General features: G+C 40.2%; 1 protein-coding gene across 1 annotated transcript in view; it reads left to right on the top strand.

Annotated features, from left to right (window-relative positions):
• Positions 1-24,257, top strand: part of LOC103046560 (synapse differentiation-inducing gene protein 1) — a 52,062-nt gene that overhangs the window by 6,958 nt on the left and 20,847 nt on the right. The window contains exons 2-3 of the mRNA XM_007247367.4: positions 3,730-4,385; positions 23,793-23,930. Of these exons, the coding sequence (XP_007247429.2) occupies positions 3,840-4,385; positions 23,793-23,930 (684 nt within the window). The 5' untranslated portion in view covers positions 3,730-3,839. The remainder of the gene's footprint in view (positions 1-3,729; positions 4,386-23,792; positions 23,931-24,257) is intronic.

Below are 24,257 nucleotides of genomic sequence, written 5' to 3'. Positions count from 1 at the left end.
TTCACGTTTGGCTTCACATCATCCAATAAAACAATGAAACAATGATTTTTGATGTCCTCTATACAGTTAATAAAGTATGTTGTTGATACAATAAGAAAATATCACAATACAAGAAAATATCTTCATATTGCCCAGCTCTTGTTACAGCATCAGTTCACATGTGCTTACTGTATTTCACTGTGTGTGTGTGTGTGTGTGTGTGTGTGCGCATGTGTGTGTGTTAGTGTTTGCGCTCACGTTGTGCTCTGTATACTTAGGGTTAATATGATTGTCTTGTCTTGTAAAAAATGATGTGTTAGTTTTATGCCAGATAGAAAGGGTCACACACCTTCCAAAAAGGTGTCACGTCAGTCCAACGGATATTTACCCAAACTCCTGGAGATCATCAGGATATTTTTTGGCGAATGTGAGGTGGGCTGTTGTGTTTTTGTAGTGTTTTTTGCGTTGGAACTCTCTCTTGAATACCATTTTCACCCAGTCTCTTTCTTATTATTAAATCATTAACACTGAACTTAACTGAGATAAACGAGACCTGCAGTTCTTTAAATGTTGTTCTGGGCTCTTTTGGAACCTCCTGGATGAGTTGTTCATGCCCTTTTAAAGTAATTTTGGTTGGTTGATCACCCCTGGGAAGGTTCACCAGTGTTTCATGTTTTCTCCATTTGTGAATAATAGCTCCCACTGTGGTCTGCTGAAGTCCCAAAGACTTTGTATCCTTTCCAGACTGATAGATTATAAATGACTTTGTTCTCTTATGTGTTTTGAGTGCTTTTTTTTACTCAGGATATATTGGTCTGATATTAAAGGTTGTTTGATAATCTAAAAAATGTAAGTATGAAAAATGTAAAAACACAAGAACTCTATAGGGGAGCAAATACCTTTTCACACCACTGTATATTATGTAAATTATTTGCAGCAATAAATGTGTTGGGCTACACTGATTGTTGTGTTCTACTTGATTTGATTTTTTGGTTTAGATTTTTAGATCTCTATATGTTTTTGTTAAGCTAACTGTCTTATAATTAATCAGAGAGAACAGATACATTAAGTATAGAATTTGCTTCCAGATCTGAGCATTCCATGCAGAATACTCCATGTTTCTTTGATAAGAACCACCTTTTCTTAGAATAGCTGCCTTGAAGTTGATGTGTGTGGGGATTTTGCGCTCCTGCTGGTGGTGTTGTTTGTGATAAGTGAAGATCTCTGGCTGTTAGAAAAGCAGCAAACATGAAAATATTCTCAAAAGGGTTTTATATGGTACTGAAAAGAAAGGTGTTCAAATGTTTTTTTGAGTTGTCATTAGTTCTATATAGAAACAATATCTGTACTAAAATTTTATTTTATTTTTGTAGTTAATTTAGGTGAAAACAAAAGCATACTCCAATATCATGTGTATTATATTTTTTAGAAAGAACTTGTACAAAGATTGTCCTCTCCACTTTTGCCATATTTTCACATAATAATGACAATGTGAATGGGGCAGTCATTCTTTATTGTGTGTAAAGTTGCATAATGAATGGAAGAATAGAAATGCTCAAAAATAACCTTTTTTACACTGACTTCCACTGAAAGTGAAGGTGAAGATTTTTCCTTCTTTTGTAAAAAATAGTTGCACCCAGAAGAGATTAACTATTAGGTATACAATTGGTGGGTAGTCGTGTCAGATTGTCACTGAGTGACTCAGAATGGCAGTGGGTCATCTTGAGTGGTCAGCACATTGATTAACGGATTGTTGTCACGCGTTACACGACATTCTGAAGGCCTGCTGTCATGGTGTGGGGTGCATCGCTCAATGCCAGATCACCTTTGGTCTTCATTACAGGCACTTTTAATAAGGTCCTGCAACCAGTGGTCCTATGTTTTCTAGGGTTGTCACGATACCAAAATTTTGACTTCGATACCGATACCAACTGTAGTATCATGATTCTCGATACCAAAACGATACTTGGAAGAAAAAAAAAACAATAAAAATATCTGAACATAAAATGTTTATTTTTGACTGAACTGGATTGAACACTGAACAATAGGTGCAAACATTTTTATTCTAAAATTAAACATTTGAACAAAAAACAAGTTTCGTTATTATAACCTTAACTATAACATAATTATCTAAACACTTCCTAAAAACTAAAACTAAAACCAGAGGTAATGGTAGCCTGACTATGTGAACCTGACGGGCGGGCAGAAGTTAAGTTCTGAATAAGGAAAATAAAGAGACAGAAGAACATTACAATGTTATGTTCATTTTAACACTCACTGCTCCGTTTTATTAATCAACCGTTTACCGTTTTTAATAAGCAGTCGCTAGTAAATCTTAGTAAAGCTACAGACAGAGTGTATCTTGACTAACTCCACTAACCTGTCGACTTCTCAGCTCTTTGTAGAGATCAGGGTGCTTGTCTGCTATTATGTTAAATAACACTGTAACATAGAAGCATAGAACTATTATTTAATTAAAATGATTTTAAGAACAGCTAAACACAGTGCTGCAGGTCAAACGCGGAGGCGTTCACGTGCGAGAGAGAGAGAAACAGAGAAAGAGACACAGCGAGAGTGAGAGAGAGAGAGATTTGCGTGTTCTGATGTGAGCTACTCACAGGTAAAGGTTCTCTTTTATCTCCTCGTGCTCATATTCTAGTCCCACACATAAGTCTGCAGCTCTCAGTGTTTTCTGTCGTATTTTGCGGCTAGCGCGAGCGCTTATAACGAACACCGCGGACCGCGAGGTGCCGCCGCGCTTGTGCCGAATCCGCTACTGAATCCGACTCCCGCTTCGCGGACAGAATCGGCACAACACCCCCCGCTGTACAACTGCGGGAGTGAAAACAGCGCTAATAAATAAAGTAGTTTAGTTTCACTTTCAGTTTTCGTTAATTTCGTTATTTTATTTAAAAATAAAAATATAAATAAAAAACAGATGCCTACATCTCAGACTATTTTCCCACACTTCACTCCTCGCGCCCGTTTTGTCCACAAGTCGCGGACGAGAGACATCTGTTATTTTAGCCGTCGCCATTCTACACTCGCTGCTGCTCTGCTGGCTTGCGCGTGAATCGATTCATTTGTTCAGAACACTAAGTTTATCTGAATCCTGCCACACCGACTGCTGCGGTGTGAATCAGTTTTCTTATGAACTGAATCAAATCGCGCCTACTAATTTGACTCATTTGAAGCTAGTGACTGGGCTATATACAGTATCGAAAGCATCGAAGAACCGAATCGTTTGTGATGACGTAGTATCGAAAAAGAATCGAACCTTCGGTACACCGTGCAACTCTAATGTTTTCTAAACGCACATTCCAGTGCAGTGTTTAAACAGGACTATGCTCATCTGCATACTTCTATCATCTTAAGAACTTGCCTTGAAACACAGATGCTATCCCATGGCCAGCCACATCACCGCCTACTCAGTACTGCACCTATATTGCAAAATCTGCAGAAACTGCATGTACATTCATGTTGCATGGGATGGATTATCGCAAGGACACAATTAGAACACCATTAGGAACTTCTACAACTTCATACATGAAGTATAATCAAAAGTTGCTCATATCAGTCTAAAGATTCTTAATCATTCTATGTTCCTGGTTACTTTATCTACCTCTTAAGTAGCATTATAATCTGGCACTCCTTTAATGATTAGTGTATAAGGAAATATATATATATATATATATATATGCTCCACACCCCGGTAACATTGCTAATGTTGCTTGCTTTGCTTTATTACAGGAGACAGTAGCAGGGCGATGTTTCCACCTCATGCCTCCTCGACATTACTCATGAGGGAAACCAGCGACGGGGCAGAGACCTTCCCCAGCGTCTGCACTCACTAGGCCAAAATGGAAACAGGGCTCAAAACAGAGGAGGAGAAGGACCCTCCCGCTCAGAGGAAGCCTTCTTCATCAACAGACAGTGGGGACGCAGTGTCTGAGTCCTGCAAACGCAACGGCCTGATCAACACCCGGGGCGTGATGGTGGAGACCAAGGAAGGCATGGTGTCGGTGTACTCTGCCCCGCAGTATCAGGGCCACATGGTGGTCAACCTCTCCCCCCAGCAGGGGGGCCAGGACAGGAATGGGACTCGGGTCACTGGGCACCACCCGCAGCTGCTCAACCCCAGTGCACTGCCCCAGACCGTAGATCCCTTCTACAGGCCCAACCTCATCCTGTACCCAGAGGGTGTGTTGAGGGCATGGGGGGAGGGAGGGGACTGCTGCGAGACCACCTTCATTGAGGACATGGCTCCAGCTTCAGGCACCACCAGCTTCACAAAAGAAGGAATTGTATTTGCCGATAGCAAGTTCCTGGACTTGTCTATGGACGACGCCAAGATTCAGACGCTCTCCTACGACGTGGACGACGATGACGAGTTTCAGGAGTTGGAGGTAGGAGAGCATTTAACATGGGAATTGTGGCAAACTTCCATGCTAACAATTTCACATTGACAGAGTTAATAAGAAAACTGTGTATCTATAGCCTTATCTGGACTGGATTAGTTTCTCAGGGGGTCCTGGGGTAATTGTCGACTGCCACACATCGTAATTACACTTTGAGTGGGCATTTCCACAGAGATCCACGTAAACACAACAGCGAGTGGAAATGGAGGAGCTACTGAATGTGATGTCATGTGACTGAGAAAGCCTAAAAACTCACTGTCCTCCTGTTTTTTTAATTGCAGTCTGGATGCAAGAGTTTTATCTCTGAGTAGAAGTGTGAAATATTTTTCACAGACGTCCCCCTCAGAAACTAAGCTCGTCCGGATAGGGCTTATGAAGTTGTGACTTTGCAGGTAGAGTTTGGCTTGATTAGAGAGGAAAATACAAGGCGTTGCAAAACAGTACAACTTCGAAGCAGCTTGAATCGAAATGCAATTTACAATACATGTATCTTTTGATTGCTCAAGAATTGTACCTACCGAATTAAGAGATTAGGGGTGGCAATCACAGGATCTCCCAATACAATATAACACACTGTTGTACACATTAATCATACTGTAATAATATCATGATACTGTGATAATGCTATGCAAAATATATACCAAGACAACTCTCTATGATACTTCACTGTATCTGTGCTACTAAAGAGGGTTACATTCTCAGAAATAAGCAAATTTCAGGAATTATTCAATTAACCTCTCATTTACTTGGATGATGTGTGTTTACATAGCAAGATTTGGAATCAAGTAGTTTCATAAGATGTTCATGTTGTACAGGGCAGCTGGTGTTTTTAGATGGTGTGCATAAATGATTGACAACTGTGATTCACAGTCCACATCCAACTGATGTTTATGTATATATACATGTGATACTATTTATTGCAGCAGTTTTCATTGGACTGACACACTCTCCTTCTTTAAAACACTAATATTTCTGATTTTGTTTGGTTGTTTTACAGAACTGAAGAGTGATTTGTAATTCACTGTTGATCATTTCACACTATCCAGTCATATAAGGCATTCACAGAGCACGTTTCTGCGGTTCTCTCCGCATGACTGGCTGTAAGAGTGAGTGTGTTATGGGGGTGATGGTTGTTGGAAGGGTTGTGAGCAGAGTGGCAGTCTGGACGGCCAGTTTCCTGCTGCTGCCCGCCTGGCCGGGCCACCTGTTCTGATTCTGCCGCTCAGTCCTGCAGATCCCCGTGAGGTGACAGTAATGCTGGGAGGGAGGGAAATACGCAGATGTGCTGCAGAGCTTAGTCAGTGATCTTTTCATTTAAATTTAGTAACTGAAAATCCTTGAGGTGTCATTGAATATACCTGACTAGCCTACCTCTTAATACAGTGTTGTGTGTAATGGGGCCTAATGGCTAATGGAAACTGGTATGGGTTTTTTTGGAAATGGAAAAGAGCAGTAGTATTAGTAGTATTAGTAGTATTTTTTCACTATTTATATAGTGAAGAACCAAAATATTTGGACCACACTTTCAAATGAATTGAAAAACACTGATAATGTCATTAACTCAGCGCATCTCAAGATCTGAGAAATGAGCCTGAACAGTCAGTTCTTGTAGTCAGCTTGTACTATGTGGGAGAAATTGGCAGGCATGAAGACCTGAGTGACTTTGACAAGGCCTACATCATTATGGTTAGACAGCTGGGTCAAAAAATCTCTCAAACGGCAGAGCTTGAGGGGTGCTCATGGTGAGCAGTGGTTAGTACCCAATTATAATGATCTTAAGAAGTTCAAATCACGGACTGGCATAAGTGTGTTGGACATCCACGGCTGATTGATGTATGAGGGCAACAACAGCCAGTCAGACTCACTGTAATTAAAGTACTAACAGTGTAAGAAGTTTTCCTCATGCAGTTATCAGCAGAGGGAAGCATGAAGTGCTGTAAGATTTTGTGGGAAAACACTGCACTGACTTTAGACTTGATAAAACACAGTGGATCAACACCAGCAGATGACATGTCTCTCCAAAACATCAGTGATTGTGGAAACGTCACCCTAGTCTTTTGATTTTCAAATGAAATGCAAAATTTACTGATGGTCAGTGATGGTTTGGAGAGCTGTCATCTGCTGGTGTTGGTCCACTGTGTTATATAAAGTCCAAAATCAGTTCAGTGTTTTCCTGGAAAATCTTAAAGCACTTCATGCTTCCCTTTGCATGAAGATTTATTGAGATGCAGATTTCCTTTTCCAGCAGGACTTGGCACACTGCCCACATTGCCAAAAGTACCAGTTGGTCTGATATAATATTTCTATTTTCTGAGACACTGATTTTTGGGTTTTCATTTAGTTTTCATCGCTTAAAATAGATCATTCTGTGTGCAGTACATCTATATAATATATGAATTTCACATTTTGAGCTGAATTACTAAAAATAAAGTAACTTTTCTATGATATTAAATTTTTTTTGAGATGCACTAGTATATCATGTAAATGGTTGGGTACATTAGCAAGTCTTATCGTAGCTCATCCACTTTACAACAATTTGACAAAAAATTAAGGTAGCATCATCATAGTTTATTGCATAATTTATGCGTATGATGTATTCTGTGTTCTTAGATTAGAATGGGAGATAATAGGCTACCGCTGTGATTAGTGCTGCTCAACATATCTTTTAGGCATTATCATCTCAGTGTGTACATGCGCAAAATTGTCAAATTGCCAGATGTATCATTCTGAAAGACCCCTGTAATGTTCTGTGCGTCATCTCTTTAGATTAAACATATACTTTCCTTCTTTGGAATCAACCACATTTATAATACTGTCAAATTTCAAGCACCACATATCCCAAATCTCGATATAAAGCTGCACTGTGTAAAGAAACTGAAAAAATAAACAAACATTAGACTGACAAAGTTCAACTTGCACACAGAGTGGAACTCAACACTAGCTTTAATGGGGTTCTGCACTAGTGCTGGGCGATAAAACGATATCGATAGTTATCGAGGAAACTATATATCGCGATAAGTCGGGGCGAGAAATTCGATAAACTAAATTTTCTATTTCCCGTTTAAGTAGCGTTGTGAACAGGCGCAGCACGAGATCAGGCAGCACGCTGAACTGCTGCTTAGCCCAGTACAACCCCTCCCCTCCCTCTCCACCATCCCCCTCTCCACCATCCCCCTCCGCCCCACCCCCCGAGCCCCTCCACTCTGAACTCCTCACACAGCGGCTCCTTCTCTCCCATTTACTGGATAAACTTCATTTATACTATTCAGCGGCGCTACACTGGAAAACTCACCTCTTAAATATGAGGCATGCGTCTCCAAGATATTTAGAGAGGTGAGCTTGTTCAGATTTCTGAAGGCAGGTAACGCTGCTCTGTTTGCTGCTAGTTAGATTAGCTTGTCTCCAGTTTAAAGTTAGCGATGTTTACGGTGTAAAAGGGATCTGTGCAATCTGTCATCATTAGCTAAGATGCTTTCACTGCTTTTTACATTCTAATAAACTAATAGGTAACGCACGTTAGCCGTGTTAATCCACGTTTCGTGTAAATTAAGGTTAACTTCAGCACGAGTGAGGGGTTAGTATATAAACACACAGAAAGGAAGCACTTTCCATCTTTTTTCCTAACTCTCACTGTTTCTGTTGGAAAACCCTGAGGGCAGAATTCTCCTCTGTCTGTGTTTTTAGTTTTTAACAGATAGAGAGTCTGTTATGCTGGATATTTTACTAAATACAGAAGATTATATAATCTGTCTAGCTGTATTTGAACTGAGCTAAACATTGCTGTTACTGAACTGGAGTTTTAAATACACTTAAGTAATGTAAGTCTAGTCTACTGAAAGCCAGTAATGTTAGTATAAATCTGTACTGCAGTAGAAGTGGATCATTTCAGAAACTTGACTTTATTCCTCCCACCTCCATTACAGGTCACTTACTTTAAAATATTTAAATGTTAGCTTAATTTAAATGTAAAAAAAACCTAAAGGCTCTTATTAAAAAAAAACATAAGCAGTAAATAATCTAAAATTACAACAAATAGAAAATAGAAAAACAGTAAAACATATGTAATACATACTTTTTATATGACCAAAATTAAACTAGACTGAAATGTGACTAAAACTAATAATATCCGATAGACTAAAATGTAACTAAAACTATTATACATTTTAGTGAAAAGACTAAGACTGTATCAAAATCACCTGTCAAAATGAACACTGTGATATACTCTTGTATTTTGCTTTATGTAGTTGCCTGCATTCAGGGAGGGGAATGATCTTTTGATTAAATATAATTTTATTAAAAAAAAATAAAGTGCTATTGCAATTTAAATTAAACAGACATATAATGTAAAGGGTCTTACATATTTTTTAGTTTATATATTTGTCCCCTTTTTAAAATTAATTTAAAAGCTGTACCCACCTGGCAAGATGTTAACATCCTAGTGTCTGTCCACAAGGCTCTGAGCCTGCTAGTGATTTTGGCCATAACTCCCTTATTCTGTCACTTCTGAGTAAAAAAGAAACCTTTAAGTGTAACAGAAAGTGATTTGATTTATATCGTGATACATATCGATATCGGCTGATATGAAAAACTATATCGTAATAAGATTTTTTTCCATATCGCCCAGCCCTATTCTGCACCTGTGACTAGGTTTGCATTTCCATCTAGAAGCTGAATGAGGAGCTTCCAGTACCTTGTGGCCTTGCTGTAGCAACTCACAAGTTATATAATCATATGCCCTGACCAGTTTAAGACAATCAGGATTGGCTAAATAATTGACCAATCGCCAGTCGCATTTTTAATCTGAAAACCGTCCAATGGCTGGTCATTCTGCAATGAAGAGACACTTACTGTTGCTTTTATAGACTTATAGAAGGCATTAGTCATAGTTGGTTTTAAACAACATAGGTCTTTCTGTGTGAAACAATAAAGAAATGGATACATTTTACTAGGCTAGGAGATGGTTTTGGGTATGTATTTATTAAGATAAAGTTGGTGAAAGTCCAGTGTTTGTTAGCAGTGTTAGCCTAGCATGGGCTGCTAACGGCTTGGTGCCAGATATCACAGACCATGTGGAGTGAGGTGTTTTGGTGGCATATGGAGAGACAACAGTATATTAGGAAGGTGGTCTAAATATTGGCTCATTGGTGTACATGATGACACTACAATATGCCTATAGTAATAAAACAGAAGTATGTCTGCATGTGGTGCGTTTAAATGCTGTCGCTACACTTCTGAACACTTTATTTGAAATGCAAACGTGTTAAGCCTACAAACCAGCCTGTGTTTTAAATCTGCATCTGAGTGAGGAGAAAAATTAAAGAATGTAATTGTATGTTAAGTGTGTTGCTAAAAAAACATAATTAAATAGGTAAATCCAACTCTAATTTATCTCACCTGATGCAACTAATTACCACATTAATTTGGGGCATCAGTGTATCTTTGCTATCATAATGATGGAAACAGCAAAAGCCTTGCGTGGCTCAAAATGCAAATAAGACATGTACTTATTAATCATGGATGTATTTTGGGCGTAAAATCAAATAAACCAGTCAACGTGTCACTTGCCATTCCCTTTATGCGCCAGGTGCGTTCTGACTTTTGCAGAATATTTTAATGGCACTGCATGTCCTTATGTGTGTAACAAGTGAGGACATAAGCACATTGGGCATTCTGTGTGTCTGCGTTGGCAAGATAGCAATAAGCGTCTGAAAGTTGATGTCTGTCTAGGCTGTTTTCAGTCAGTGGCTCACCTGTATTTTCCATTGCAAAGATAGCAATACACCATAAATGTGCCCAAAATCCACAATGCCCATCGGCGTAGATATATTCAAAAACTCTGTCGCTACTTAAATTATGCAAGCACAAGGCATGAAAAAAGACTGTTTAAGGAGTGTAAGGTAGCATCAAGCATTGCGACGTGCCTTGCACAGAGTGTTAGAGCCTTAAAAATCCTTATTTAAACGAATGTGGAGTGTTGGATTTGGCTTGGAAACCATCAAGATGGAGAGTTGGAGACCACTAGTATAAGAGTAACTATATAGGTGTAATTTTAAAAGTCCAATGCAGTACTATAGTGAGGGCACAAATTAAAATGCTGCTCACTAACTTCCAAAAAACATTGCAAAAGATTACTAGAGTTACAATTACAGACAAACACAATCAAACTGAGCTAATGAGATGCAAACAGTTGCACTGTTCGTGTCTTTATTTAACATTTACAGTGCAGGTTAGAAAAACAACATTGTTTTATTGAGTTTAATAACCTGTAAATCTTTTTCGCAATATTTGACTCCACCACACGTTTCATGTAACTGCACATAATGGCATATAGCCATTTTTTGCTGTAAATAAGTGTTAGCTTTTTTCTTTTTTAGGTTTTTTTCTTTTTTCTTTATAGGGTTAAGATCAAGACTTTGCCATTACAACACAAAAATACTATTTTTTCAACTATTATTTTGTTGATTTGCTTGTGTTCTCTGGGTCTTCGTCTTGTTGCATTACAAAATATCTCTTCCACTTAAGGTCATGGTCACAAAATACACTTTTAAATTGTTTTAATACACCTTACCTTCACTGTTCCCCCAATGATCATGAGGTATCCAAGACCTAAAGGGAACAAATCAACCCCAAAACCAGGGTGCTCTCTTCACCATGCTTCACAGCTGCCATAATACTGATGTTCGTGTGCAGTTTTATTTTTCCTACAAATATAGCATTCTGCATTTGTGTTGAAGTTTTCAGGACAGATACATTTTTACTGAAGTACCATAAAACACCAAGGTGGTCTTGAGACAGGGTGCAATGTTTTTTTTGGGCCAAAGCATTTTTCTTTGTGGTTTCCTTCCATCAGCATTGTTCTGGCTCAGTGTTTTCCAGTAGTGAACACATGAAGGTTCTTCTGTAGGTCTTTTGCTTTTACCTTCGGCTTCTCTCTCACCTCTTTTAAGAGTGAGATTGCCTTTTGTGCTCTTGGAGTGACCTTAACAGCATTCTCACTCCAAGGGAGAGTGCAAACAGTCCAGAATTTCCTCTCAGCTGTATACAGACATAGAAGACTTATTCTAGTTTGAATTTCATGCACCAAATGTAGCTTTTTATTACAGATAATGATTATAGGAATAAGCGTTTCTTAATGTTTATGTAAGACTACATTATTTAAAGCTTGATGTAGGTGTCTTATAGCCTTAACAATGTCATAGAAATGAAATTTCCTGTTACCTGTTCCTGTATAATAGCAATACTTCCTGAGTTGTTATGTTACATGGATATATTTTATTTTAAATCTGGCACATGTTGTATTAGTAGTATTAGTAGAATAAAAATACATTTGTAGAGAATTTTGGGAAATTCTAAGGTAATTCTAATATAATCTGATATAATATATATCTTTAATGCATGCATGCAAATGCAATGTATGTTTCACAATCCTTACACTGATTGGCTCACCGTATAATTTACATACTTCCCTAAAACTGATTCATGGACTTATTATGCTTTTAATGCAGTGAATGGAAATCTCATTACATTGTCTAGTAAAAGCACACCACTGTAATTTACTCTAAAGCAGCTGAGTGCGTTGAATGATTTATGTAACATTTTCTCTCATTATTTTCCTGCAGCAAGCTGAGCAGCCCTTGTGAACCACCCTGTGAATGAGCTGCATTGGGGGGCTCAGCTCAGTATTGTTAGAATAGATATAGAGAAGTCTATTATCCCTCCCTCCCCAAGCTGAAAGGCCATCATGTTCCTCTAATTATCTTAACCATTTAGGATGTGTTCTGACCTTTCAATAAAATGCACTTTTGAAGTTCATTTTGGGATCCAGTTAATGAAACACTTGACTTGCTATTATGCAGGGACACTCCTCACTCTTGCAGCAGTGCTTCTTCCCTCTCATTCCTCTTCATGACACCCTGCTTCGAATATGATTTGGTGGTTAGCTCAGCCATCGTGTCATCTCATAAAGAGACTAGTTTAAAAAAACAGAGGCTACAAACATATGCAGAGGCCTGTTTAGTTTCTCACTCCGGTTTATAAATTCATTTTTAGAATAGTCAGTTATCCTGAAAGAGTCAAGCAAAAGATAATTACTAAAAAGGGGTCACTATTAAGTACAAAACATTTTCTGTTTAGCTAAAACATCCCAGTGCTGCATGCCACTTAACACCCAGTGTTCCTTAAAAATATATATTTTTAATTTTCCTCTGGTAAACTTAAGGATTTTAAGTATGTTAAGTATGTTAAATATATGTTAAATAAACTACATCTGATTTTATGACTTTTAAATAAAACAAAATATAAATATTTGTTAAATATTTTAGTTTACATATAAAACAATAACACAGCAATTGATTTGTAATCTTTAAATGGTTACCGTTCATTTTAATGACCTATTCGTAGACAGTTAGCTTATATTTAAATAATTTTAAACCAACTGAACATTTAATAAAATGTTTTTTATTCTGATACATGTGTCCTACAATACACCTCCTGAATAGAAAACTGTTCAATATGAAATTAAATCAAATTTATTTATATAATTCTTTTTACAACTGATGTTGCAAAGCAGCTTTTCATAAAAATGCTAAAACAGAGAATCAGACACAACATTGTCACAACTGTCGGGAGGTGCACAGGGAGGATGCGAAGAGCAGACAAAAATGCAAGTATTTATATTTAATAAACAGAAAACGGACAACTAAAAAGAGATAAACAAAACGACATACAAACAAGGAATGCACTGAGACTGGAAACAAAGAAAAAAAACAACCTAACAGATGCAAAGACATACAAGAACCGACAAGGGAACACTGAAATAAAGGAGGCAATGTATACACAAGGAAGTAGACAGGAAACAGGAAACACCTAGGAACAGGTAACAAGGGGGTGGAGCTAACAAATGAACACAGGTGAAAACACTAAGGCAGAGACACGGGAGGAACAAACAGGGCCATGTGCAGGGGAGCACTTGGGAAAGAAACACTCTTCTGGTCAGACAGCTTATAAATAAATGTAAAAAAAGTCATTATACATCCACATATGTCTAATATATTCAGGTGAATAGCCACACCAGCAGTGGAAGCAGTTAGATAATTTGTAGTTTTTGTTAATATAAAATTTGTAATCGGTAGTGGATAGTGAGCAAGAAGTCCAAGGCAGGTGGCATGAACTGGGCGGTGAGCAGCGGGTCTGGGGTGGGTGATAAAACACTGGCATAATGAATAGTGAGTGTTTGATACATAGAAGTGGCTTCTCTGTATCTTTCTTCAGAAGCAAAGCCAATTCTGAAACTTCAGAACTGTTACAAAACGTAACAGTCTTGACAGCTGATGCAGCATTACCGAGCAGCCAGCGCGCTTGGAGGAAAGCGCAGCAACTCGGTTCTGGTACATCAGCTCACAGACGCCCTGTGCTGCGGACATCACCCTAGGCGTGATGTGGGGAGAGTGCGCCATCTACCCACCCAGAGGGGGCAGGGCCAATTTTGCTTCCTCTGAGCGCCGCCAGCTGGATGGCAAGCTGCATGAGCGGTGGTTCGAACCTGCAACCTCATAGTGGCAGCTCTTTAGACCACTGGACCACACTGCGCTTCAATAGCACCTTTTAAACCTAACTGTAAACTTTAATCCTAGTGAATATCAAGTTTCTCAAGTTGTGTGTTTGTGAGCATCTGTAGACGTTCTATTATCCAAATGTAGCTGGTTGCTACATTTGGAGATGTAGCAACCAAGCAACCAAGATGAAGTAATAAATGAAGTGTGACTGTGTTCAGCATTCCTAAAACATGTATACATATATTTTTGGTGGTTATGACAACAAAATACAAAGATGCTTCATAAAATATTTTTGGCTAGTTCAGATAGTTCAAATGCCTCTGTAACGCCAGGTAGTGAGGAGTGACGCGAGCCGAGTTAAAAGTACAAACAGGTTTATTAGCAGGAAGGCTAACAGATACTGCTAACAGAAAAGCCAGGCAAACAGTGATCTCACCGATAACCGAAGACGTAGTCAAAAATACAGTCCGAGTTTGAAACCGAGAAACAGTCCAACCATACATCAAATCCAGAAAGGGCAAAACAAAAGACATAAACCGATAATCCGAAAACAGGGTCGTAACGAAAAGGCAAAAACAGAACACAGGAAAACGCTTAGAATGCAACATGAGTCGACAATACCTCGCGGTGTTTGTTTACAAACTGACGCCTTAAATACAGGAAGCTAGAGGGGAATGAACCGGAACTAACTCAGAATACAGGTGAGTCTGAGCGTCGGAGCGTAATGTGATTGGGTGAAGGTGAGCGTGTGTTGTTGACGTTATTGTTCATGGGATTTTGGGAAATGGAGTCCGGTAGTGTGGAAGGAGAACACGGCGGCGTGACAGTCTCAGTAAGTAATTATCTAGAAGAATAGAGGAAAGAGGAGGAAGAGAACTTTTTGGGCTGGAGTTCAGGTTCAGCTTCTGCTTGTCATAGGAAACCAGTCCTCCCTCTCTAATAAGTAGAGTCAGAAAAGAGAGATATAAGTTAAAGGAAGGAGTAAGGGTGGAGCAGGGGTGAAAAGACTTTACGTAACATGTGAACAAGGTAAATTGTTTATAAGATAGAAGATTAAGAGGAGGGGCATTTTTTATGTATTATCTCTCATCCCAAAATGTTGTTATAATAGCACTAATGACTATTTTATTATGAAACTAATGTATAATCAGTGGGTTAAAAACTGCAGAGTTCTGCACCCGCTGACTGCTCTCAGTGACAGCATCCGCTGGGAAATTGTGGCATCCTGCAGTAACCATAGTAACATAGTAGACTCACATTTAACGTATAAGAGTAACAGCTTAACGTGGGTGCCTTTAACTGGTCTGTCCATTGTGCGATCTGTGTGTGTGTGTGTGTGTTTGTGTGTGTGTGAATTTGCATAGTACCTTTTTATGTACCTTTTTATTATATTTTTTATTGATTATTTATTCTACAACACTTGTGAAAGAAGTGTTATCTATATCTGAACTACACATGTTATTTGTTAAAATGTAAAAGTAGAATAGGTAGAATAGTGAATGAATGAATAAGGTTCTTTCGTGTACTACCTTAGAATGTGTGATTGCTAGACATCTCACTTCTTCAGGGACATCTGTGATTGTCACGCATATTAAGGGCAGCTACCTGTTGTCATTATACCAAAAATAGTCCTTTTAAGACAGAAAGAGCATCCTGTTTGGTCTCTCCTTGTGCTTAGACCTGTCACTGAAATGTGTGGGCAGGATTTAGACTCTAATTCCATTTAGATGTCTCCCATTCTAGGCTCAGGTATTCGTTCGGTTTAGTTCTGCAGCTCCATGGCATGGAGAGTTTAAATACATTCTGTGAGACATGTTGGGGTTTGCAGGTATGATGTTTTAGGGACAATATAAGTAAATATTTTAAAGCCCATATAGCTTTGGAAAAAAATTAAGAGACCATTTCAGTTTCTGAATCAGTTTCTCTGATTTTGCTATTTATAGGTATATGTTTGAGTAAAATGAACATTGTTGGTTTATTCTATAAACTACGGACAACATTTCTCCCAAATTTCAAATAAAATATTGTCATTTAGAGCATTTATTTGCGGAAAATGAGAAATGACTGAATACAAAAAGATGCAGAGCTTTCAGACATCAAATAATGCAAAGAAAACAAGTTTATATTCATAAAGTTTTAAGAGTTCAGAAATCAATATTTGGTGGAATAACCCTGGTTTTAATCACAGTTTTCATGCATTTTGGCATGTTCTCCTCCACCAGTCTTACACACTGCTTTTGGATAACTTTATGCCTGCACTCCTGGTGCACAAATTCAAGCAGTTCAGCTTGGTTTGATGGCTTGTGATCATCCATCTTCCACTTGATTATATTTCAGAATTCCAAAATGAAAGTAATTCATCATTTTAAAGTGGTCTCTTATTTTTTCCAGAGCTGTGTTTTTTTAACTTGTTTACAGAATAGTTCAAATTCGCTAAAGTGTAAAATAAAAAATATATACATAGAACATAGAATTTCACAGAATGTAAAGTTTCTACTACGGTTACATCCAAGCCAAACCATGAGACCATAGGGACCATTTTTTGAAAGAGTGTATACACTCTATTCAGCTGTGTGATTAGATCACTGGCCTTACAACGACCCCTGTCTATAATGATTCTAATGGTGATTAAGAATCATTACATATTCCGTTAGTCTATTATGGGCTGCTGTTTGTCATGTACTAATTTAGGCAGCAGACTGAGTGACGCTTCTGTTCCTGTATATTAAACACAGCTTTTCAGATAGTAATCTAGTGTAACAAGCTTAAGAGGTTTACGCACAGAGGTAAAAGGAGAACAACATGTAAATTTGATTCAGAATATGTAAATATGATTCATTCGTGTTTGATTTCCTGTCTCACTGATGCATGTTTTACTGTGTTAGTGTTTGTATGTGTGTGTGTGTGTGCATGTAATATCCCCCACACTGGTGCTAGGCTTCGGTCTCACTTGCTCTACAACACCTACACTGTTGCAGCAGAGATTCCATAATGCATTTTAGAGGGACAGAGTCTATTAAAAAAAGATTTATGTTGCCATGACACATGAGGCTCAGAGCGATTTCAGGATACCATTGCAGGGTATTGTATAAGCCAGAACGCAAGTGAGAAGCTGAGAAAGAATGAGAGAGAACATTTTCTAGTGAGCGTGGTGAACTACACCCTTGTCTGTGAACATATGCAGAAGGCCATCTTGGTGCAAATTAGCTGCAAGAGAGGCAGGCTGTGCAAGATGTTTGTGCTTTTCATACACGCAGTAAGGTGAGAGTGTCCACCGCCATCTGGAGTTCACTGATATAACGCCTGTCCAACAATATAACATTGTCTTAAAGGTGCCAGAAAATTAAAGTTGCATTTAAGGTGTGTTTTTAAGTGAGCTTTGGCCCAGAGAAGACGGTGGTGTTTTTGGATTGTGTTGATATATGGCTTCTTTTTTGCACAATACAGCTTTAACTTGCATTTGTAGATTGTTCACAGGCAAGTGTTTCTGAGCCTATGCATTGATTTCCAATACAGAATAATGCCTGTTTTTAATGCAGTGCCACCTGAGGGCCAGAAGATCATCAGCATCCAAAACTGACTGTTTGCCCTGTCCAAATCCCGAAATCGGGTCGGTTCGGGCCGAGATTTACCACCACATTCCTCGGGCCGGGTCGGGTCGGGCTCCAGAAAATAGTCTGAGATGTAGGCATCTGTTTTTTAATTATATTTTTATTTTTAAATAAAGCTCTGGTGTGATAATCACAATGTTGCTAAGTAACCAATTATTATTGTTAACGAAAACGAACCAAATAATGAAAACTGAAAGTAAAACTAAACTTATTTATAAGCGCTGTTTTCACTCCTGCAGTTGTACAGCGGGGGGTGTTGTTCCGATTCTGTCCGCGAAGCGGCAGTCGGATTCAGCAGCGGATTCGGATTCGGCACAAGCGCGGCGGCACCTCGCGGTCCACTGTGTTAGTTGTAAGCGCTCGCGCTAGCCGCAAAATACAACAGAAAACACTGAGGGAGCTGCAGAATTATGTATGGGACTAGAATATGAGCACGAGGAGATAAAAGAGAACCTTGTGAGTAGCTCATACACCAGAACACGCAAATCTCTCTCTCTCTCTCTCTCTCTCTGTCTCTCTCTGTGTCTCTCTGTGTCTCTCTCTCTCTTTCTCTCGCACGTGAACTCCTCCGCGTTTGACTTGCAGCACTGTGTGTAGCTGTTCTTAAAATCATTTTGATTAAATAATAGTTCTATGCTATGTTACAGTGTTAATTAACATAATTCTGATCATATTTCACTCATTCAAACAGCCCGAAAACAGCCAGTTTATGGGTCGGGTCGGGCTCGGGCTCATAATGACAGTTTATGGTTCGGGTTGAGTCAGGCTCCAACCTCTAAGAGTGATTTCTCCGGATTCTCTAAATGTTTTAATGATATTTACTCTAGATGGTAGAATATGCAAAGTCTTTGCAATTTCACTTTGAGGAACATATTTTGAAACATTTTCCACATTTTTCAGATTAGTGAATCTCTGCCTTTTTTTGCTTCTGAGAGACTCTGCCTCTCTAAAATGTTCTCTTTATAACTGACTCATGTACGTTTTTTGCAAATTGCTCGTATTGCAGCCATTTTTATAAGTATCTTCCATGTTCTCATCCTGTTCTGTGTCCTTCCTGTTTGTTTTCCTCCCCCATGTGCCTTATAGCACATGGCTCTGTGTTGTTCTCCCTTGTCTCCACCCTAGTCTCTAGTGTTCCCGCGTGTGTCATTTGTAACTCCGCCCTCTTGTTACCTTCTCCAGGTGTTTCCTGTTTCCTATTCCACTTCTGTGTGTATTTATAGCCCCTTTATTTCTTATATGTTTTCAGGTCTGTTTTGGTTGCTAGTGGTTCTTTGTTGTTTTCTGTCTTAGTGCATACCTATGTTAAGTTTTGTTTTGTTTTCTTGTTCATTAAATTTACTTGCGTTTACATCCACTTCCATATCCTTCCTTCCAGCACCATGACAGTATCTCTATAAATAGTACTTTTCCAAACAGTTGAGTAATCATGGCGCCCCCCGAGGCGGACGTGTTTGCTCGCTCTGCTCGAGTTTGCCATTTTTATCTTCTTTTTTGGACTTTTTACGCTCTCTTAGCAGTACACAAATGTCGTGCACTGCTAGTATATGACAGACAAACTCTGTTGGACATCGCATCACACAGTAATTTTGGATTTACTGGCTTTATTCCACCGGAGCTGCAACCCATTGTTCGCTCCCACAGCCACCGGCGCCGCCAGGAAGACCCAGCGGCGCCGACCCCAAGCGAGTGCGCTGACCCAAGGAGAGCGCTTCGGAGGTGGCGACGCAGGCGAGGCAAGAGAGGAGGGCTACATGCTAAGCTAAAGGCTCGCGCTAGCCGACCACCGCTGCCCAGCCTCCTGTTAGCTAACGTGCGGTCTTTGGAAAACAAATTGGATGAGCTGAGAGCGAGGATTACATCACAGCGGGAATTAAGAGAGTGCTGCACTCTTATTTTCACCGAGACCTGGCTCTCAGATAAAGTTCCGGACAGCGCTATTCAGCTAGAGACTCACTCCGTACACAGAGGAGACCGGACTGCAGCCTCCGGTAAGGCTAAAGGGGGAGGTGTGTGTGTGTTTGTAAACAACGCGTGGTGTGGAGACATACAGACCGCTTATAAGCACTGCTCACCAGACGTGGAGTTCATACTGCTGAAATGCCGTCCCCATTATCTACCACGGGAATTTACTGCTGTGTTTTTAGCCGCTGTTTACATCCCTCCGCGGGCTAACTCTACGGCAGCGCTCGGCAAACTCCATGACGTCATCAGCATGCTGGAAACGGCTCACCCTGATGCCGTCTTCATCACCGCAGGGGATTTTAATCAGTGCAACTTACGGACTGTGTTTCACAAACACTATCAACACGTGGACATTCCCACCCGCGACAAGAACACCCTTGACCATGTGTACAGCAATGTACGTGGTGCATTCAGAGCCGGACCTCGCCCCCACTTCGGACAGTCAGACCACATCTCAGTGTTCCTTTACCCAGCCTACAGACAGAGACTCAAACAGGCAAACCCTGTTACCAAAACAGTTAAACTGTGGTCTCTGGAGACTGAGGGCATCCTGCAGGACTGTTTTGCTACAACAGACTGGGATGTGTTTAAAGCTGCAGCCACAATGGAGGACTCCTCTGTCTGCATAGAGGACTATGCTGAGCATGTGTCCGGCTACATCAGCACTTGTGTGGATAACATCGTGCCCACCATACAAGTGAAGAGATTCCCCAATCAGAAGCCCTGGATCAACAGCCATGTACGACGCATGCTGCGTGCTCGCTCTCTTGCATTTAAATCAGGCAATGAGACTGAGTACAAAGCCGCAAAGTACAGACTGAGGAAGGCCATCACAGCAGCTAAGAGGCAGTACAGGGAGAAACTGGATGGCTTCTACTCCACTGCTGACTCCAGGCAGATGTGGCAAGGCCTGCAGCACATCACAGACTACAAGACTACCACCAGCACCTTGAGCACTGCAGACACCCTACCAGATGACCTCAACACCTTTTACACCCGCTTTGAAACTCCCAGCACTACCACCGAGAGGCACACACAGCCCTCCACACCCCCCTCCCCCCCTCTGACAGTATCATCAGGCCAGGTATACAGAGCTCTGAGGAAGATCAACCCCCGCAAGGCGGCAGGACCAGACAACATTCCTGGAAGGGCCCTCAGAGCATGTGCTAACGAACTGGCTAACATTTTCAGCTCCATTTTTAATCTTTCCCTCAGCCAGAGTATTGTTCCCACTTGCTACAAGAACACAACTATTGTCCCCCTCCCCAAGAGGAGCCCCCCAACCTGCCTGAATGATTACAGGCCAGTAGCACTCACTCCGATCATTATGAAGTGCTTTGAGAGAGTGGTTCTGGATCACATCCAGTGCAGCATACCGGACACTTTGGACCCCCTGCAGTATGCCTACCGTCCCAACAGATCCACCTCAGACGCTATCGCTGCTGCCCTCCACTACTCTCTCTCCCACCTGGAAAACAAAGACTCCTACATCAGGATGCTCTTTGTGGACTACAGTTCTGCCTTTAACACGGTCATTCCTCACAAACTCACAAACAAACTGTATGTACTCGGCCTGCACCCGACCCTTTGCAGCTGGCTGTTGGATTTCCTGACTGGCAGGCCTCAGTCTGTCAGGATTGGAGACAGGACTTCAGCCAGTATCACCACTTACACAGGCACCCCACAGGGATGTGTCCTCAGCCCTATCCTCTACACCCTGTTCACCCACGACTGTGTCGCTTCCCATAAGGACAACATCATCCTGAAGTTTGCAGACGACACCGCAGTGATAGGACGTATCAGTGGCGGAGATGAAGCGGCTTACAGGAGGGAGGTGACAAGACTGGTGTCATGGTGTGAGGACAACAACCTCGCCCTCAACACAGACAAGACGAAGGAGTTGATAGTGGATATGAGGAGGGAGAGGAGACCTCATCAGCCACTGTTCATCCGGGAGCTTGAAGTGGAGAGGGTGAACAGTTTTAAATACCTGGGCATCCACATCAGTGAGGACATTGAACACCACACAGCTGGTCAAAAAGGCTCAACAGCGGCTGTACTTCCTGAGGAGGCTGAGGAAGTTCAGGATGTCTCCCAAGATACTCTGCAACTTCTACAGCTGTGTTATTGAGAGCCTCTTGACCAACTGTATCACCGTGTGGTACGGCAACACTACTGCGACGGACCGCACACGCCTGCAGAGAGTGGTAAAGACTGCGGAGAAGATCATCAGAACTCCACTGCCCTCTCTGCAGAGCATCTACCACCAGAGAGTCCTCAGGAGAGCTGCCTCCATCCTCAAAGACTCTACCCACCCCCAGCAAGGACTGTTCACTCTTCTGCCTTCAGGCCGGAGGTACAGAAGTGTGAAATGCAAAACCACCAGGCTAAAGAACTCATTCTTCCCCACTGCTACCAGACTCTTGAACCTACCTCAGAAATAACCATTCACATTACTCTCTACACGTTTACATGTCAAGGACATTTCTCAGAGACACATGCTTACTTTACTTTGCAAAATTGTATAATTGCACTACTGAACCTTTTGCACTTTTTTCATATTCCACTGCTGTAGATAACATGTACTTACTTGTAAATAATATCCATACCCCATTACTGCTTTCATGTATATATTTCCATCATGGATGTAAAGTTAACACTAATTAATATTTATATTTTGTTATTTATTCTTTCTTTATTGTATATTTTCTATTTTTATCTTTATGCGGCATACTTGGCGAGGGGCAAAGAAAGAATTTCAATGTACGAGGAAACTTGTTTCTTACTGTGCACATGACAATAAACTCTTTGAACTTTGAAATGAGCAAAATGTCTCACTTTTAACAGTTTTAACTGATGTGGTCTGTTGTTCTATTGTGAATAAAATGTTTGTCTGTAAGATTTGCAAATCTTTTTTTATTTACATTTATTTACATGTACAAAGGGTCCCAACTTTTTTGTAACTGGGGTTGTACTAGTGAAAACTACCAGTGAACTTATGGGTCATATTTAGGTCTGTCACAATAATTACATTATTGACTTATACATAGACTTGCCCATCAATATTATTTGATAATCCTGATATCGTCTATCATGCAGTAGATAAAGAAAAATGTATTTATTTCCCAAACTATGATAAATTCAAATTGTGTTGTCTTTAAAAGTGTATGGTTCTTTGTTATGCTATTCTATTATCAGTATGTCAGTGACATTTATTGGTCTTACAATGACAGTAGTATTGTTTATCACAATAATTTCTGTAACAATATATCGTCCACAAAAAAATCTTAACCAGCCTGGTCATGCGAGTTTAAAGTGTAAAATTGATTTTGATAAAATAATAGTAAAATCAAAGCCATTTTTCATTTACATAAAATGTTGTTATTTCACAATGTATTTGGAACCATTGCTGCTATTGGTGATCCATTGTTGTGTCACCATCACTGTGAACAGTTCTGACTCTGTAGGTTTGTTGGCATATTTTATATCTCACACTCTGAATATCTTGATTTATATTACAGCCATTAATCATCCTATTTCATGAAACATTTGTGGGATTCCTCCTGTAAGACTTCAGTGCTGTCATTTTCTGTGAGAGGATATAGTTTATTTGATCAATTTGTCATAATGTCAGGCACAATCTTGTCCGCGTTGGTCCATCTGTGCACCCCACTCATATCTCATTAACATTTAGGGCACATATAAAATTGCTCGTGACACGTATTCATGAGAAGGGCTTTCGCCACATTTACTGACAGTTATTCACAAAAGTAGATTACACTCGTACTCAAAAACAGATTATCTTTCTTTTTATCCACAACCATACTTTTCAATTAGTCCGGCAGCCGCTGTCATTTGAATGGCCAATTACGCTACTGTTCTGGAGGAGCGATATTGCAAATTTGAATTTGATATACTTCAGGCAATAACACAGATGGCTCTGTAGCGTGGCTGAATAAACAGTTCTTGGAAAATGCCTCTAAAAACGATGGCATCGCCAATGTGCTGTTCGTCATGACAGAAACAAAAACACAACACGATTCATTGGCTGAAATTGGGCGGCGACGCTTTGTTGTGTGTTTCTCAGCTTACAAAGCTAATGACTTTCCCTCAGTGTCAGCCCATCAGAGTCAGACATGGAGGAAATAATAGTGGGAACCATCAGAGAGTATTGTGCCCGACACTGTAGGCTGGTTGTTGTCTTCTTGATGTTTGGTCTGATTGGGTGAGCAGTTTCTTTTTGTGTCTGTGTGTTCTTTCTGCAGAGCGAGTATTCGAGCGACTCGGAGAGCGAGGACAACTTCCTCATGATGCCGCCGCGAGACCATCTGGGCCTGAGCGTCTTCTCCATGCTGTGCTGCTTCTGGCCCCTCGGCATCGCTGCCTTCTACCTGTCTCACAAGGTAAAAAGCCCTCAACCACCTGCTCCTCATAATCTAATTCACCTCCCATAATCTAATTCACCCACTCCAGTGATATCAAAGGCTTTATGTTACTATCAGGACAGTAGTGCATCTTAAAATTGCCCTTGTGAATATTTCATTTTGTTCCTCTATTTTGTTTTCTCTGGCTCTGATGCTTTGTTTGTTAACCTGCCGAGGGTTATGTAGCAAAATCCTTTATTTCTTCCTCATAACTCACTGAAACAGGCAACAAGAACTCAGAAAAAGCAGGACAATTAATAGAAAATGTGATACAGAATATACTTATGTAATCTATATTTATACTAC

Source organism: Astyanax mexicanus, chromosome 7 (genome assembly GCF_023375975.1).
Source record: "Astyanax mexicanus isolate ESR-SI-001 chromosome 7, AstMex3_surface, whole genome shotgun sequence".
In the NCBI taxonomy this organism is placed as follows: Eukaryota; Metazoa; Chordata; class Actinopteri; order Characiformes; family Acestrorhamphidae; genus Astyanax; species Astyanax mexicanus.
Note: the sequence above shows the minus strand (reverse complement) of the source record. Positions and strands in the feature narration are given on the sequence as shown.